Here is a 14,825-nt window from a genome sequence, read left to right on the forward strand (position 1 = left end):
TAGGAAATGCAAACATGGGATTAATGCAGCAGTGGTGAAAATGGTAAATAGAGAGTCTGTGGGCCAAAGGATCTGCTTCTCTGCCTATATTGTCCTACAGCACCACAACATTCTGCTACTGCCCCACTAACAAAGTTCAAAGTACATTATCAAAGTTTGTATACATTACACAACCTTGAGATTTGTCTCCTTCCAGGCAACCACAAAACAAAGAAACTCCAAAAGATTCCATTAAAAAAGACCAAACACCCAATACTCAGAGAAAGGAAAAAGCTGTGCAAACAATGTAAGTAAACAAACACAGCATTGAGAACAGAACTTGTACAGAAGACACAAAGCCAGGCATCACTGCAGCTGGAGCAAGCCACAGCCTCAGATCCTTGCACAGCAAGTAGACGCCCAGGACCACAGACACGAGCCAGGCACCACAGCCTCAGGTCAGCACAGAACTGAATAAGCATTGTAGAGCAACAATCAGAACCAGCCTAACCCTGGTACTGACACGCTAACATTTCCAATCTGGCCTGGTGCTTAGATTGTACACACATTGAGGGGTTCCTCACTCTCTGACATCTCTGGGGTCTGGACCTCGCCCCATGATTCAGCCCATATTCCACCTTTCCAATTCAGTCCAGTGCTTAAACCAATCACGACATCTGGACTTTCTTCACTCTTGCCTCCACTTGCCTTGGCTATCCCTCGCATCCAATGGCCTCCATATCTCACCTTCGCCTCTTCTCGCCAAGCTTCACCTTTGTGCAATTCTCCATTGTTTGGAATGATAGTTATTAGTAAGGTGTTTAGTAGTTTCGTTTTCTAATTTGCTGGCAACAAGTAGTCACTGGGTGTCACCAGCTCCATCGTAAACTGGAGCCGTCAGGACCAGAACCAGATTAAACCTTCAAAGAATCTAAAATCTCTTTTCCAAAATCTCCAAATTGAATTAAATTGACTTTATTTCTTACATCCTTCACGCACAAGTAAAAATCTTTACATTACGTCTCCATCTAAATGTGTAATCATAGTAATTTATAATAAATAGAACAGTCAATGTAACATAGAATACACGTAAATCAGTGTGAGTTAATCAGTCTGATGGCCTGGTGGAAGAAGCTGTCCCAGAGCCTGTTGGTCCTGACTTTTATGCTGCGGTACCGTTTCCCAGATGGTAGCAGTGGTTGGGGTGACTTGGGTCTCCAATGATCCTTCGGGCCCTTTTTACACACCTATCTTTGTAAAGTTCACAACTACAGATGCTGAGGAACTTAAAACTGTTTACCATTTCAACCCCAGATCCATTAATGTAAATAGGGATTAGCCGGTCTCCATTCCCCCTGTAATCCACAACCAGCTCATTTGTTTTTGCAACATTAAGGGAGAGGTTGTTTTCTTGACGCCACTATGTCAGAGAGATGACTTCTTCCTGTATGCCACCTAGTTATTGCTTGAGATTAGGGTTTAATTAGCAGATTAGAGCTGTGGGTGGCGACACAGTCATGGGTACACAGGAGGTAAAGGAGGGGACTTAGTATATAGCTCTGAGAGGCTCCTGTATTGACAGAGAGAGGGGTGAAGGTGAGGGAGCCCACTCTTACCACTTGCCAGTGATCTGACAGCAAGTCCAGGATCCAGCTGCACAAGGCAGGGATAAGGCCAAGATCTCTGAGCTTCTTGTTGAACTTGGATGGAACTATGGTGTTGAATGCTGAACTGTAGTCCAAGAACAGCATTCTCACATAAGCATCCTTCTTCTCCAGATGTGTAAGAACGGTATGTAGAGCAGTGGCTATTGCATTGTTTGTAGGTAGGCAAATTGCCACTTACCAAATTGCAAATTTACCACTTTGCAAATTGCAAATTACCAGGTTGGGTGGTAGCAAGCTGCAGATGTAATCCTTGACCAGCCTCTCAAAGCATTTGCTTATTATTGAGGTGAACGCGACAGGATGCCAGTCATTCAGGCGTGTTACCTTGGTCTTTTTTGGTACAGGGACAATGGTGGATAATTTGAAGCAGGAGGGCACGCCACTCTACACTGGGACAGGGAGAGATTAAAAATGTCAGTAAACACACCTGAATTTTGAACATCCAGAAATATTTTAAAAGTTTTACACCTAGAACATCCTTCAAGGTTAGAGCCATAGCCTGTGAACTATCATTTTTTTTTAAAAAGAGAAATTTTAGAACAAAACTTCAGTTATCTACTGCCACTACTCAAGCCTCTGTACCCAGTGCTTCAAGCCATCAAAACTCGTATACAGGGCAAATAAGTTCAGATATCAGGATGCATGGGGGCATGTAGTAACAATATCTAGCTCAAAATTGCTTGTGTTGTTGAAAGTGTTAAGTAACTGTTCATGGGGTTGTTATATTTTTAAACTTTAAAACATTAAAATCAATTGAAAGCATAATAGGAGCTGGGAAATAAATGGGTGCACACCGCTTTTACTTCAGTGAGCTGTGGATGTATAATATGGTGGTGTAATGACATATGCCATTTATGTACTTTTACATATAACCCACAATGCATGATGTAAACAAAGAATGCTTAATGAAACAATATTACTGAAATGTTAAATAGACAACACTCCTGCTTAGCTACAAACTCCAACTCCATACATAATGTATCTCACATCATATATATGCGCACACACATACACACACAATATACTATACAACTACCATATAGACACCCACAGTACAATAAATTTTAGATGGTCCCATTCAGGCCTCATGATTTAATCACTATGAAGGCCTTCTTGCTCTTGCGGGATGACGCCTATCCTGACGAGAGGGATCACTGCTTGACAGGTGAAACTTAATGGCTGTGGAATAATGTCAGGTTCTGAAGCCTCCTCTGTGGTGGTTGTAGGAGTTGACTCTGCGACTGCAAGAAGTGGTTCTGATAGCTCTGGGCACCTTTCTTCTGGATGAGTTGGCATCCTGAACAGAGCACAGCAAGCTTCACTGAATGAAGTGGATGATGAGTATATTGTCAAACATCACTATTTTCTTTAATTTTGAAAGCCTCTTCATACTGTCATTTCTTCCTAATCTATAGTCATGACTTCAAGGGGTGAGGCACAGTAGCCAGGTTTGGCAGGAACTTGTTATTGACAAATCCTAAAAAACGACAAGACACATCCTTCGGCCATGGGGCATCCACCACTGCTTGAATTTTCTCAGCAAACTTGTGTAATCCTTGTGCATTAATGGTGTGACCAGAGTAAGTGATGCTTGGTTTAAAGAATTGACACTTCTGGCCTATAATCTTCTAATCTTTTTAATGCTTTCTTGAGAATTTGGAGATGTTCCTTGTTATCCGTACTGGTAACACTGAGCACCTGGTCTACAGCATTATACAGGAGTGCAGGTGCTACTCCAAAGATAAGCCTATTATAGCAAAAGCCCTGTATGAGCATTTATGGTGAGAAACATTTGAACTCTTCCATCTCAATCTGTAGGAAGAACTCAGTGAAGTCCACTTTGCTAAAGTGTCACCTTCCAGAAAGGTTTGCAAGAAATCAGGAATTGATAATGCGCCATCTGTTCAATTCAGCCATGTAAACCAAAATGGATTCCCCTTCTTTTTGATTCCACTTATGAAACCTGAAGCATTCTGCAATTATAGTTTTGGTTCTAAATGTTCTGCCATTACTTTCACAATATCAGCAAAGATCATTTTTGGCTGATTTGGTTAAAGCAGTTAAACTTCTAAGCAAACTTTATTCCATTAAACCCAATACACTTAGCAAAACTGGCAGCTGCTTCTCATAGTCTATTCCATTTATTGCTCAATTTGCTCAGTATACCAATGTAGCCAGCCATTTATGCTCATTAAAATTTCTTATCGTGCATTAATTTGAGCCCATGAAAGTCTGTTTTCAGCTTTTTTAAAAAAAACTTCAGTCTTTCTCCTCTTGCAAAGAAAAAGACGTTTTTTTTAAAACTCAACCTTTTCTGCAGTGCTTTTTTAAAAAAAAACACGTCTTGCTGCACTTACAACAGGTAGGTAGTTGTCTCGAGTTTATTTAAAACTTACAGATCGTCACGCATGTTTTATAACTCCAAAACAAAAACTAATTGAAAGGAAAAAAAAAGGAGAGGGAATGTGAGACCAACTTCGTTTTAACTTTAAGCAAGGCATGTGTATATGACATAGTGGTGTATTGATGCACATCATTATATACTTTTACAAATAAATTGCAATGCATCATGTAAACAAAGACTGATTTATCAAACAATAAGTTTAAACATTACTGAAATATTAAATACACAATGGGGGGAGTGGAGGAAGGAGAAGAGAAGGAATAATAGCAAAGTTTAATGACTCAGAATATCCAAGGCTGCAAGCAACATTCTTTCACTGCAATGAACCATGCAATGACAACCAAGCTATACGTAATCCACACTGGCCAAAACCAGTTTCTATTGTTACCAGTTCCCTAGCTGCAGAGGTAACCTATTAATCTTGTGTTGTGATTTTCTTACTGCTGGCAACATAACCACAACATTATCAGGAAGTATTTCACATAGAGGTGGCCAAATATCATTTGTTTTAAATGCCATGAAAATCAAAATCAATATTTATATTCCCTTGTCTTCACATTTCAAAACTTGCCAATTATCCTTTTCCTCAATTAAGCTCTTTGGAAGCCTTCAACATTGAAAGATAACATAGGTTAGAAATTATGTAGGTCTTGGAAAGGTTTATTAATTGTCAAATTGTAATGATCCAATAAATATATTTGAGAGTCCTATCATTGAAAACTTAATTACATAAGAAATAAAAGTAGCTGCAAACCTTTCAGCTCCATCAAGCCTGATCTTCTATTTCAGCACCATTTGCCTGCAATAACCCAATGATTTCACTAACCAAAAAATCTACTGACTTTGTTCTTGATTATACCCAGTTTGTGAGCTTCTCAGCCGCTTTGGTTTCTCTAGTTGTATGGGAAGGATTTTTTTCTTCCCACTCTTGTGCTGACTGGCTCACTCAATTTTGAGACCACGATCACAGCCCTAGAAATCTCAAGCCTGGTGAAGTGTCAACATTACATTTACCATCAAGCACTTAAAAAAACATCTTTCAATGGGGATCATATCCAAACGCTAATAAAATGATAATTCTAAGCTCTTCAATGCTTTCCATGAGTAGATGACCTCCTATTGCACAGCTTTGCCCATTCACCTACTTGTCCGCAATTTCCTGATGTCTATCTGCATCCTGCACACAATAGCAATTGAATCCTTTATCCAAATATCAAACATCTGTTGGCCCAGTGTTAATTCTTACTAACCTAGTCTAATTGCAGCCTCGCAACCCAAGAACAACTCATTTTATCCTAACCTCCATTTTCTATCCACTAGCCAATCTTCAGTACATGCTAGTATATACTCCACTATAATTTTGTTTAATAATTAAAGTGAAAATGCCACACTCAAGAGTATATTCAAAGCACTCCCAATGCCTCTCTCCTACTTGAGACATCACTAAATGAACGGAGGAAAACAAGAAAGTTAGTGAATCATGGAAGCAGTGAATATTTTGAATGGGGGGGGGGGGGGGGAGGCATACAGTGGAAGAAAAAAAATGACAGCCAGAAATAAGTAATGCACCAAGATGCATTCAATTCCAATCATTAAACTCCATGTCCACCTTAAGTTATACCAAAACATGCTGCAAAGATCAACTTTTTCATGAGTGGCCTGCAATGCCTGTAGGTTGTTCATCCAAAGATATTATCGTCAGTGGTGTCCAAACATGCATCGCACACCAGGGGTGCTACCGAATGCTCAAGCACTACTCAACTTTCATACTTATGGACAACTGAGTTCAGGAGAATCTCAGCTAAAAGTGTAAGAGGCAAGAAATGGAAATATCTTGTCAAGGTAGTTTTAGACTTACCAGAAAGTCTAATATTTGACAGCTAAATCTGCATTTACAGATGCAAGGCCTTGAAGAAACAGCAAGCACACAAACAAAATACTGTAAAGGCCAGAAATATGAAATATAGATTGCTGGAAGTACTCCAGAGGTAGGGCAGAATGAGGAGACTAAGAGCTAAAAATTTTAAGTTGACGACCCTTCATCATGAGAGTAGCACATTATGAGGAAACCCTGGAAAGTCTGGACAGCAAAAATGCTCTTTATTGATTACAGCCCAGCATTCAATACTATCAAGCCCTCAAAATTAATCTACAAGCTTCAAGATCTTTACCTCAATACCTCTTTATGCAACTGGATCATCGATTTCCTCACTTGCAAACCCCAGACAGTTTGGATTGGCTAGAACATCCCCTCATCTCCCTGCCCCCACTCCTTAGCCCCTTGCTCTACTCCCTTTGCACTTATTTCTATGCTACATATTTAATACATTAAGAAACGATGTACAAAGTCAAGATAAATTATGTAAATTATTGAAAATGGAAAATGATCATTTCAAGTCTTTAAACTTGAAGAATTCCATGAGCTTACGTACATATTGCATGTAACTAAACATCAGCTGAATGATGTAATAATATGGTTTGGTACCCTATAATGAAAAGGTCTCAACTTTACTCAAAAGAGTGACACCCAGATGCAGACTTTTGAATAATCCAGTACATCTAAACCAAAGTCAGGGTGGTTAACTGTTTCAAACAGCAATAACCAGCAAGTGACACAAACATTATGTTGATGACCTAAAAGAGCCTGTTGCACATTTGTGATTATGTTTAACCAACAAGAACTGGTTCCCAAAGAGGAAACATGGAAGCTAAGGTAATCAAACAGTCTAAACTGGACTGCACTAAAACAACTCTGGTGTGTAAGTTGTTTACATAAACTACAGTGAAGCTAGTTTTAAACTTGCTTCTAGAAGACCAAACTACCAGGCCTATTTTTTGGTTAATCAAAACTCTCATGGCTTATCATTTACAATACCAGAGAATGAAAAGTGCAAAAGAGTATTTGCCTGATATTAATACTGGGTTTGTGCTATGATGACTGCTGTTAATTTATCAGTACCTCATTAGGTGGAGGCAGTCCAGAGTACAAACGATACATTTCAGCAATAAAAATGTTGAACTGGCAAGTTAGTCCATAGACGCAATACTGGACTTCACCATATTCAGCTACGTCACAATTTGAACTTCTGTTTAGGATGCCGACAACACCACGAAAATGTAACCATGAAAAAAATAAAAGTTAAACCTTTATAAAACTAAAACAATTCAGAGAACTTAGAAATTATGGGTAATTAGAAGCTGGATATTTCAATGATTATGCCATTCTTGGGATTGAACCCACAGTGTCATGGCAGTTAGCACAACACCATTACAGTTCGGGGCTTTGGAGTTCAATTCTTGCACTGTCTACGGAGGGTTTGTATGTTCCCCCTGTGAATCATGTGGGTTTCCTTTGGGTGCTCTGGTTTCCTCCCATTGTCCAAAGACAAACCAGTTAGTTGGTTAATAGGTCATTGTAAATTGTTCTGTGATTAGGCTTGTGATAAATAGGTGGGCTGCTAGATGGTGCAGTTCATTGGGCCAGAAGGGCCTGTTCCACACTCTCTCTGAATAAATATATAAACATATGAAGCTTAAAACAGCTAGAATAATGTGAGATACTGCATTTATAATTGAAGGGATGAGGAAGCTTCAACTTATTCTAGCTCAGATTACATTAGAGATAGCTGAGAAACATAACTGCAAATCAGATTTAAAGCATCATGATCAAGTATTGTGCAACAAAGCCAAAAAGAGCATAAAGAAAGGGATCTTTTTACATTTCATCTAAAATTACTCAAAATAATTTCATGTGATTTGAATTTCAGCGTTAGTCTGAAGAAACAGGCTAGCACAGTTTATTAATCACCCAACATAAATCAGATGAATAATTCATTGAAAATAAGTTCAAAGTGTAGTTAAGAACACAGATCAAATGAGTGTTCCGTACATACTTCCTCACAGACTTCTCGGACAGCAGCCACACTTGGTTCCTCATCAGGTTCCATGCCACCGCCTGGCACAATCCACTTGTCTGGATGACGACTGCTGCTGACCAACAGAACCTAGGATAAAAGAGTACTTAACTTAGGAAAAGGGCACTGTTGTTTTCTTGCATCATCTTCAAATGCTTTTAAAATGCATTAGATATGACCACATTTTCAAAACATTTAGCAGACCCTGAAATTAGAACTTTAAAAAAAAACAAAAGGTATCAAAGGCCATTAATTTATTTTTCCTAAGGAATTTATGAATTACCTAACCATAAATAAAGATGCTCAAGTTTTATATCCTCTACAGAACCCTGCATAAATTAAATATAGAATTTAATCAATTTAATGTAGACCATTCTTATAACTGGATATAGTTTGAACACCAGGGTTCTTTTCCACTGATGCCATGCAATTCAGTTATTATCCATAGCAATACGGCAAACTATTAACTGTAAGCAAAGTCAATTTTTTCGGGTGAATTTTATTCTAAATGTGAACAATGGCTACTGCAGTATCAACAGAACCCACTTGACCATTTATGCCTGATAAAAGGTAGATTCACAAGTTTCAATGTCTGCTCGATTTCAGTTTTCAATATTTTTGTAATGTAGCAATCATAATATTTATATATGACTATTGAAAATACATTTCTAGTTTGAAAGCAAAAATAATCTAATCCACACATTATAATTTCATAAAAATTGCAATTAAGGTAAAGATTTAATGAGTTGCAATTTTAACTCACAATAAAACTGTTTGCATATTATTAAAATAACCACAGAAATGATGGGAAAGTCACTTCACTTCTTACAGGTTTCTACCTCAGTGCTTTTTAGTAAAGATTCTACATTCTATCAGCCTCCACATTCTCTTCAAAATCACACACTGCCCTGCCTTGAAAATATATAACCGTTCCTTCACAGTTACTGGGTCATAATCCTAGCAATCTGCAAAAGTTATGCGATCCATACGTGGGAGTGCTTTGATGTATTATCTTGCCATCATCAAGTTACTTCCTTATAGTTTATGAAGAATGCATCCACTTCTGACTTGGAATCATCATTATTTTAAAAAGGGTCTATTCCACGTTCGGATTTTTGTCAGGTGTAGTTACAGATCTTGAGTGAACTACATTTGAGAGTTTTATTTGCATTTAAATAGCCAAGCCTAATCCATTTGCAAATGAAAATATACTTCACAATTCTCAGACATGACTGTATGGAAAAAAGTTAGAAACTTGCAATTCATATCATATTGATCTTTCAAATTGTCTCGATATCAAGAATACGGTACTTCAGATTACATCATCAAAGATAATCCAATTTCAGCAGGACTGAACAGTGCCATCCATTCAGATAGTGTGCAAATATATGCTTTAATCGGAAAAGAAAAGGTACACAGGAAATCTTGTTGATCTGCACTATTATGTATCTAATTAATTCCAGGTCTATTCCTTTCATTTGCTAGTACAGATTGAGCACCCCTTATCCAAAATCGAAAAACCTCTGAAATCCGAAGGTTTTTTTGAGCATTGATATGACATCACAAATAGAAAATCTCACAAAGCATTGGGAAGGTTCCAACAGAAAAACACTACATAAAGTGAAAAATGAAGATCTTGACTATGTACTGAAAGAACTGATTAATCAGTGGAGTGAACAGACACTGCTTTACAGTATGCTGACAATGAAACAAACTGAAAATTGAAAATAACTGAATATTCAGCAGGCTGGTTGCAGAAATTTAAGCATGGCATTAATATTTTTTTTTAAAAAAGAAAAAAATGTCTGCTGACCGCGAAGCAGCAGAGAAATTCATTAACGAGTTTCCAAGATTGTCATTGATGGAAATCTAACACTGGAACAATTCTACAATGCTGATTGTTTTTAATACCTTACATAAAACCTAAAAAGTGTAAAATAGAAACAGAATGAACTGCTATTTTTTTTAAACAAAACACAGCATCATAGATGGAAACTGAAAGCATGTTATTGTTTGTTGTTGTTGTTCAATAGCTGATTCAGGTTTTCCTCTCAATGCTACTGTGCTGGTTTTGTCCACACATTATATTAATGGCATGTAATAATTATTATTGTTAAGTACATGTGTTATGAACAAAGTTAAGTACTGCTGACCAGTAGCACATAAATTCGGAATTGGAAATGATGATGATCCCAAGTTATTGATTTATACATTCCAAAATCTGAAAAATCCAAAAACTGAAACACTTTTGGCTCCAAGCATTTTGGTTATGACACCAATTTGCTTGCAATAATGTATAAACACTTTTGGCTCCAAACATTTTGGTTAAGACACCAATTTGCTTGCAATAATGTATAAACACTTTTGGCTCCAAGCATTTTGGATAAGACACCAATTTGCTTGCAATAATGTATAAACCCATCAGTAGCGAGTGCACTACAATGGGTTGGCATTTATTGTATTGCACTCCATGACACTGAGGAATTCAAATCAGATTCAATCATTTACACTCAGCTGCCCACTTTTATCCAGTGTATTGTTTTTAAATCTAGTGGGCTTCAGGCACAAAAGGCACCATCAGTTCAGATCCTTGGCAATGATTAAAGATCCCAAATTGAAAAGTACCATGCAAAAGAGATGAGTCCGCTACAAACCCATTGGAAGTTAAAGATAATTGTCCAGACTCACACTGGATAAGAGGGCACTAAATATTAAATATTGAAGCCAACATAAATACATATGTCTGAAAATTAAAAGATGCAGATGTTAGAAATCTACACATGGTCCAAATCCCCCTATTCTCTGTTCATGTGTCAAAAAACCTCTTAAATGTTGTTAACCTACCTAGTTCTAGCATTCTCTATGGCAGCGTGTTCAAGGTACCTACTGTTTATAGAAAAACTATGTCTAGTAAATATCCTTTAAACTTTCCCTTTCTCACCTTAGACCTATGCTCTCACGTATTTGGCATCTCCACCCAGGGAAAAAGACTCGTTGGCTATCTACCCTAACTTTGCCTCACATATTTTCATATACTTCTGAGAAGTTGCCACTCATATTCAAAAGAAAACAATCTGAAATTACCTAACTCTCTAATCCAGATAACATCCTGAGGAATGTTTACAAAGTTTCTGATACTTCCAGAATTGCATACAATACTGCAAGTATGACCTAAATTTTATACAGCTGAAATATGACATTCCAATTCTTACAGTCAATGAGCCATACAGAAAAGAAATAAATTGGCTGGTTGAGTATTGTTGCAACAAATTTGCATTCAACGTCAGTAAGACCAAGAAACTTATTGTGGACTTCAGGAAGGGGAAGTTGAGAGAACACACCAGTCCTCTTCGAGGCATCGGTAGTGCAAAGAGTGTGAAGCTTCAAGTCCCTGGGTATACTGAAGATCTGTCCTGGGCCCAGCATATCAATACAAAGACACACCAGTGACTACATTTAGGTACTTGTATGTCACCAAATACTCTCAAAAATTTCTACAGATGTACTGTGAAGAGCATTCTAACTGGTTGTATCACCATTTGGGTATGGAGGAGCTATTGCACAAGATCACAAAAAGCTGCAGAGGTTTGTAAATTCAGCCAGTTCCATTATGGGCACTAGCCTCCACATCATTTTCAAAAGACGCCTCAATAAGGCAGCATCCATCATTATAGATATCGACCACATAGTACACTCCCTCTTTTCATTGTCACCATCAGACAGATGGTACAGGACACAAACTCAAGACACACACTCAATGTTTTATGTACTATTGTAACTTTATGAAATGTAATTATGTAATTATTATAATTGCATAAATGTAATTTCAGCAATTTTATGAAATGTACTGCTGCTGCAAAACAACTAATTTTACAGCATGTCAGTGTTAATAAATCTAATTCTGATTCTCAACTGATGAAGGCAAGAATGTTGTATGCCTACTTTACCACTCCATTCACCTTTGTTGCCACTTTCAGGGAGCCATGCATTAGCACCCCAAAACCTTTTCGTACGTCAATACACCGAAGTGAGCTGCTAATTATTGTAAATATTCTACTTGCAGTTGGGACTAACCTTCCTTATAATGCCATGTAGAAGACCTGTTATGTAGAACCTGTGTCTGCCCAGGCAAGTATCTGGTGAGAAGGGGCAATGACAAGTTAACCATTCTGAGATTTTTCCATTTTGGCCAGAAGGGAGATTTGATGGCAATCCCACCTTAACAAATCATTTAGAAGTGCCCTGCTCAGAGTGAACTGACCAGCCCTGTGACAGCAAAGGAGCCACAGAGGCCAGCATCCAGTGAAAAGTAAATGCACTGTTTAAACCAAGTTTTACTTAAATGTTAAAATTTTAGTTAACATTTTTAGTAATTTGTTTTAATACTTTCATTCATTTTCAAATGTTCTATTGCACCTGTCCATGGCACTCAAATATTTTAGAAATTGTCTGAGGCAAAAGTGGTTTGACTGTTTGTCCAAATTTCTGTTACTGCAGATTTAAGGCCAAGTTTACTCTTTTGCTGCCACCCCACTGCTCTCTACACTAGGAACTAGTGAAATCAGTGCTCACCAAGGGAACCACACAAGCACAAACTTGAATAGTAGAGGTTGGCAAACAGTTAGAATCCAGTCACAAACAAGAGAAAAGTCTACAGATGCTGGAAATCCAAGCAACACACAAAATGCTGGAATTCAGCAGGCCACGCCTGGCTTGCTGAGTTCCTCCAGCATTTTGTGTGTGTTTGTTAGAATCCAGGTCTTTTTAAAAAAATCATTAATGCACTTGATTTTCATGTTAAAGAAATTTTATGCCATCTGCCTTTATATTAATATGCACATGCAAGCTGTGATTAATTGATTGCCTGAGTTGGAGTAATCCATCAGTTATGAAAATACAATGACTTTTTCTTTGATATAAAGCTATGTAAACAGATTCAATACTTTTAATTTGTAGCATAAGGAGGCACTTGCAATACTCGCTAACAAAATTAGAACTTCTTAAACAGCATCTAGATTTACTATGCCACACAAAGACTCAATGCACTCAGAAGCATGGGTTCACTTTCAGTACTGCATTGGATGGAATGGTGCACCAAAAGCAAAAAAAAAATTGCTTGCAATCCAGACTAACAATTGCAGTCTCATGCAACCCAAGGCAGCCAAAATGTAGATCTACTGGATTTGCTAAAGCCAGCTGTTGGGAATATCAGATTTATGTTAACTGCATCTTTCAAATGACTACATTTTGCAAGTCCAGCAGATTTATTTTAGGCTGACCAACGACGGCGAGATCTGCACTTTGGGAAGAAGAATTTCAAATGCACTGCTACCAGTATTAACTCACAGTTGATTAATAAGACACCATACTCTAAACTTTCAAAAAAGGTGAGGGAGAAAAAAAATGTTCTTTAACTTGGGATTGAACATTGTTGTCAATGAAACAATGCACAAATACATTATTCATTGTCTTTTGGGTCCAAAATACAAGGTGATTCCTTTTTTTAAAAAAATTTCAAAAAGCAAAGCACTCTCCTCTCCTATCAGATTCCTTCTTCTCCAGCTCTTTATCTTTCCCACCTATTCAGCTTCACCGATAGTCCAACTTTCTTCCCCTTCCTTTCTATTCAGGTGTCTTCCTCTTCTTTTCTGATGAAGGATCTTGGCCCAAAGCATCAACTGTTTATTCATCTGTATAGATGCGGCCTGACCTGCTGAGATCCTCCACCACTTTGTGTTGTTCTCAATTCAGAGTCTTGCATTTTGATTAACTGCAAATTCATGTCTATTTCTTGGTGCCTTGTTTTCTGTCAGTACATTTGATTCCTGAACAATTATTTTTCATAAAGCACACATTTTCTAGCATAACACTCTTCCAAAGACCTTCTCAGAATGATCTTCAATTTCATAGTTCTAATGAAAAATCCTTATTTTCTCTCAGAATATCCAGGTTTTACTTATCCATAACACACAAAATGCAGGTCAGGCAGCATATATGGAGAGAAAGTTAGTTATGTTTCGGGCCAATTGAACAGAAGATGTTTTGGACTGATGAAGGGTCTCAGCTAGAAGCGTCAACTGTTAATGTTCCTCCTCAGATACTGTCAGATCTGCTTAGTTCTTCCAGCATTATGAATATCATTCCAGATTTCCAGCATCTGCAGTCTTATCCAGATTTCACTGATTCTGTTTCTGCCAAACCCACACAATTCAAAAAGGTCACAAACTGCATCTCTAATTTTAGATTTCTGCTAACATTCTGATCACAGGTAGATATGAAGCAGCCTCTTCATTCAACGAATCAAAATACAGCAAGCATATTGAGACCCTTTCAATGGAAAAGGTCTGCTTGGCCCAACGCTATATAATATTTTGTGCTAAAGATCAAAAAAAATTCAGGACAGTTCAAACAAATCCATATTTACAATGCCTTCTTTGAGCTAGACATGTGACAATTTCAAATGCCTGCATCTTCCCACCACAATAAGTGTTAAATATTGTCATATCCATGCAATGATTGGATTCATTCATATGTAGATAATCAGTTAAGTGCCTGTTCCTGGTCTGTCTGATATTTTAAATGTAATCTTCAATGCATATTCAAACATGCATTGGGTTGCTCACTGAAGTCAATAATCACTTTATGTCCTATCCCCAAAAACAGCTACTGTGTAAAAAAAAACTTACACTTTTAAAAATTTCTCCTCTCACCTTAAAGAATGCTCTCAAGTATTTGATAATTCCACCCTGAGAAAAAGACACTATCTACCCCATCTATGACTACTGGAATTCTATAAACCTCCATCATGTTGTTTCCTCAGCCTCAGACACTCTAGAGAAAACAGCCCAAGTTTGCCCACCA

The 14,825-nt window shown here is 37.6% G+C and overlaps 1 protein-coding gene across 1 annotated transcript in view; it reads right to left on the reverse strand.

The window, feature by feature from the left end:
- Positions 1–14,825, reverse strand: part of LOC132381170 (diphosphoinositol polyphosphate phosphohydrolase 1) — a 79,451-nt gene that overhangs the window by 26,640 nt on the left and 37,986 nt on the right. The window contains exon 2 of the mRNA XM_059950460.1: positions 7,944–8,054. Within this exon, the coding sequence (XP_059806443.1) occupies positions 7,944–8,054 (111 nt within the window). The remainder of the gene's footprint in view (positions 1–7,943; positions 8,055–14,825) is intronic.

This window comes from Hypanus sabinus, chromosome 25 (genome assembly GCF_030144855.1).
Source record: "Hypanus sabinus isolate sHypSab1 chromosome 25, sHypSab1.hap1, whole genome shotgun sequence".
In the NCBI taxonomy this organism is placed as follows: Eukaryota; Metazoa; Chordata; class Chondrichthyes; order Myliobatiformes; family Dasyatidae; genus Hypanus; species Hypanus sabinus.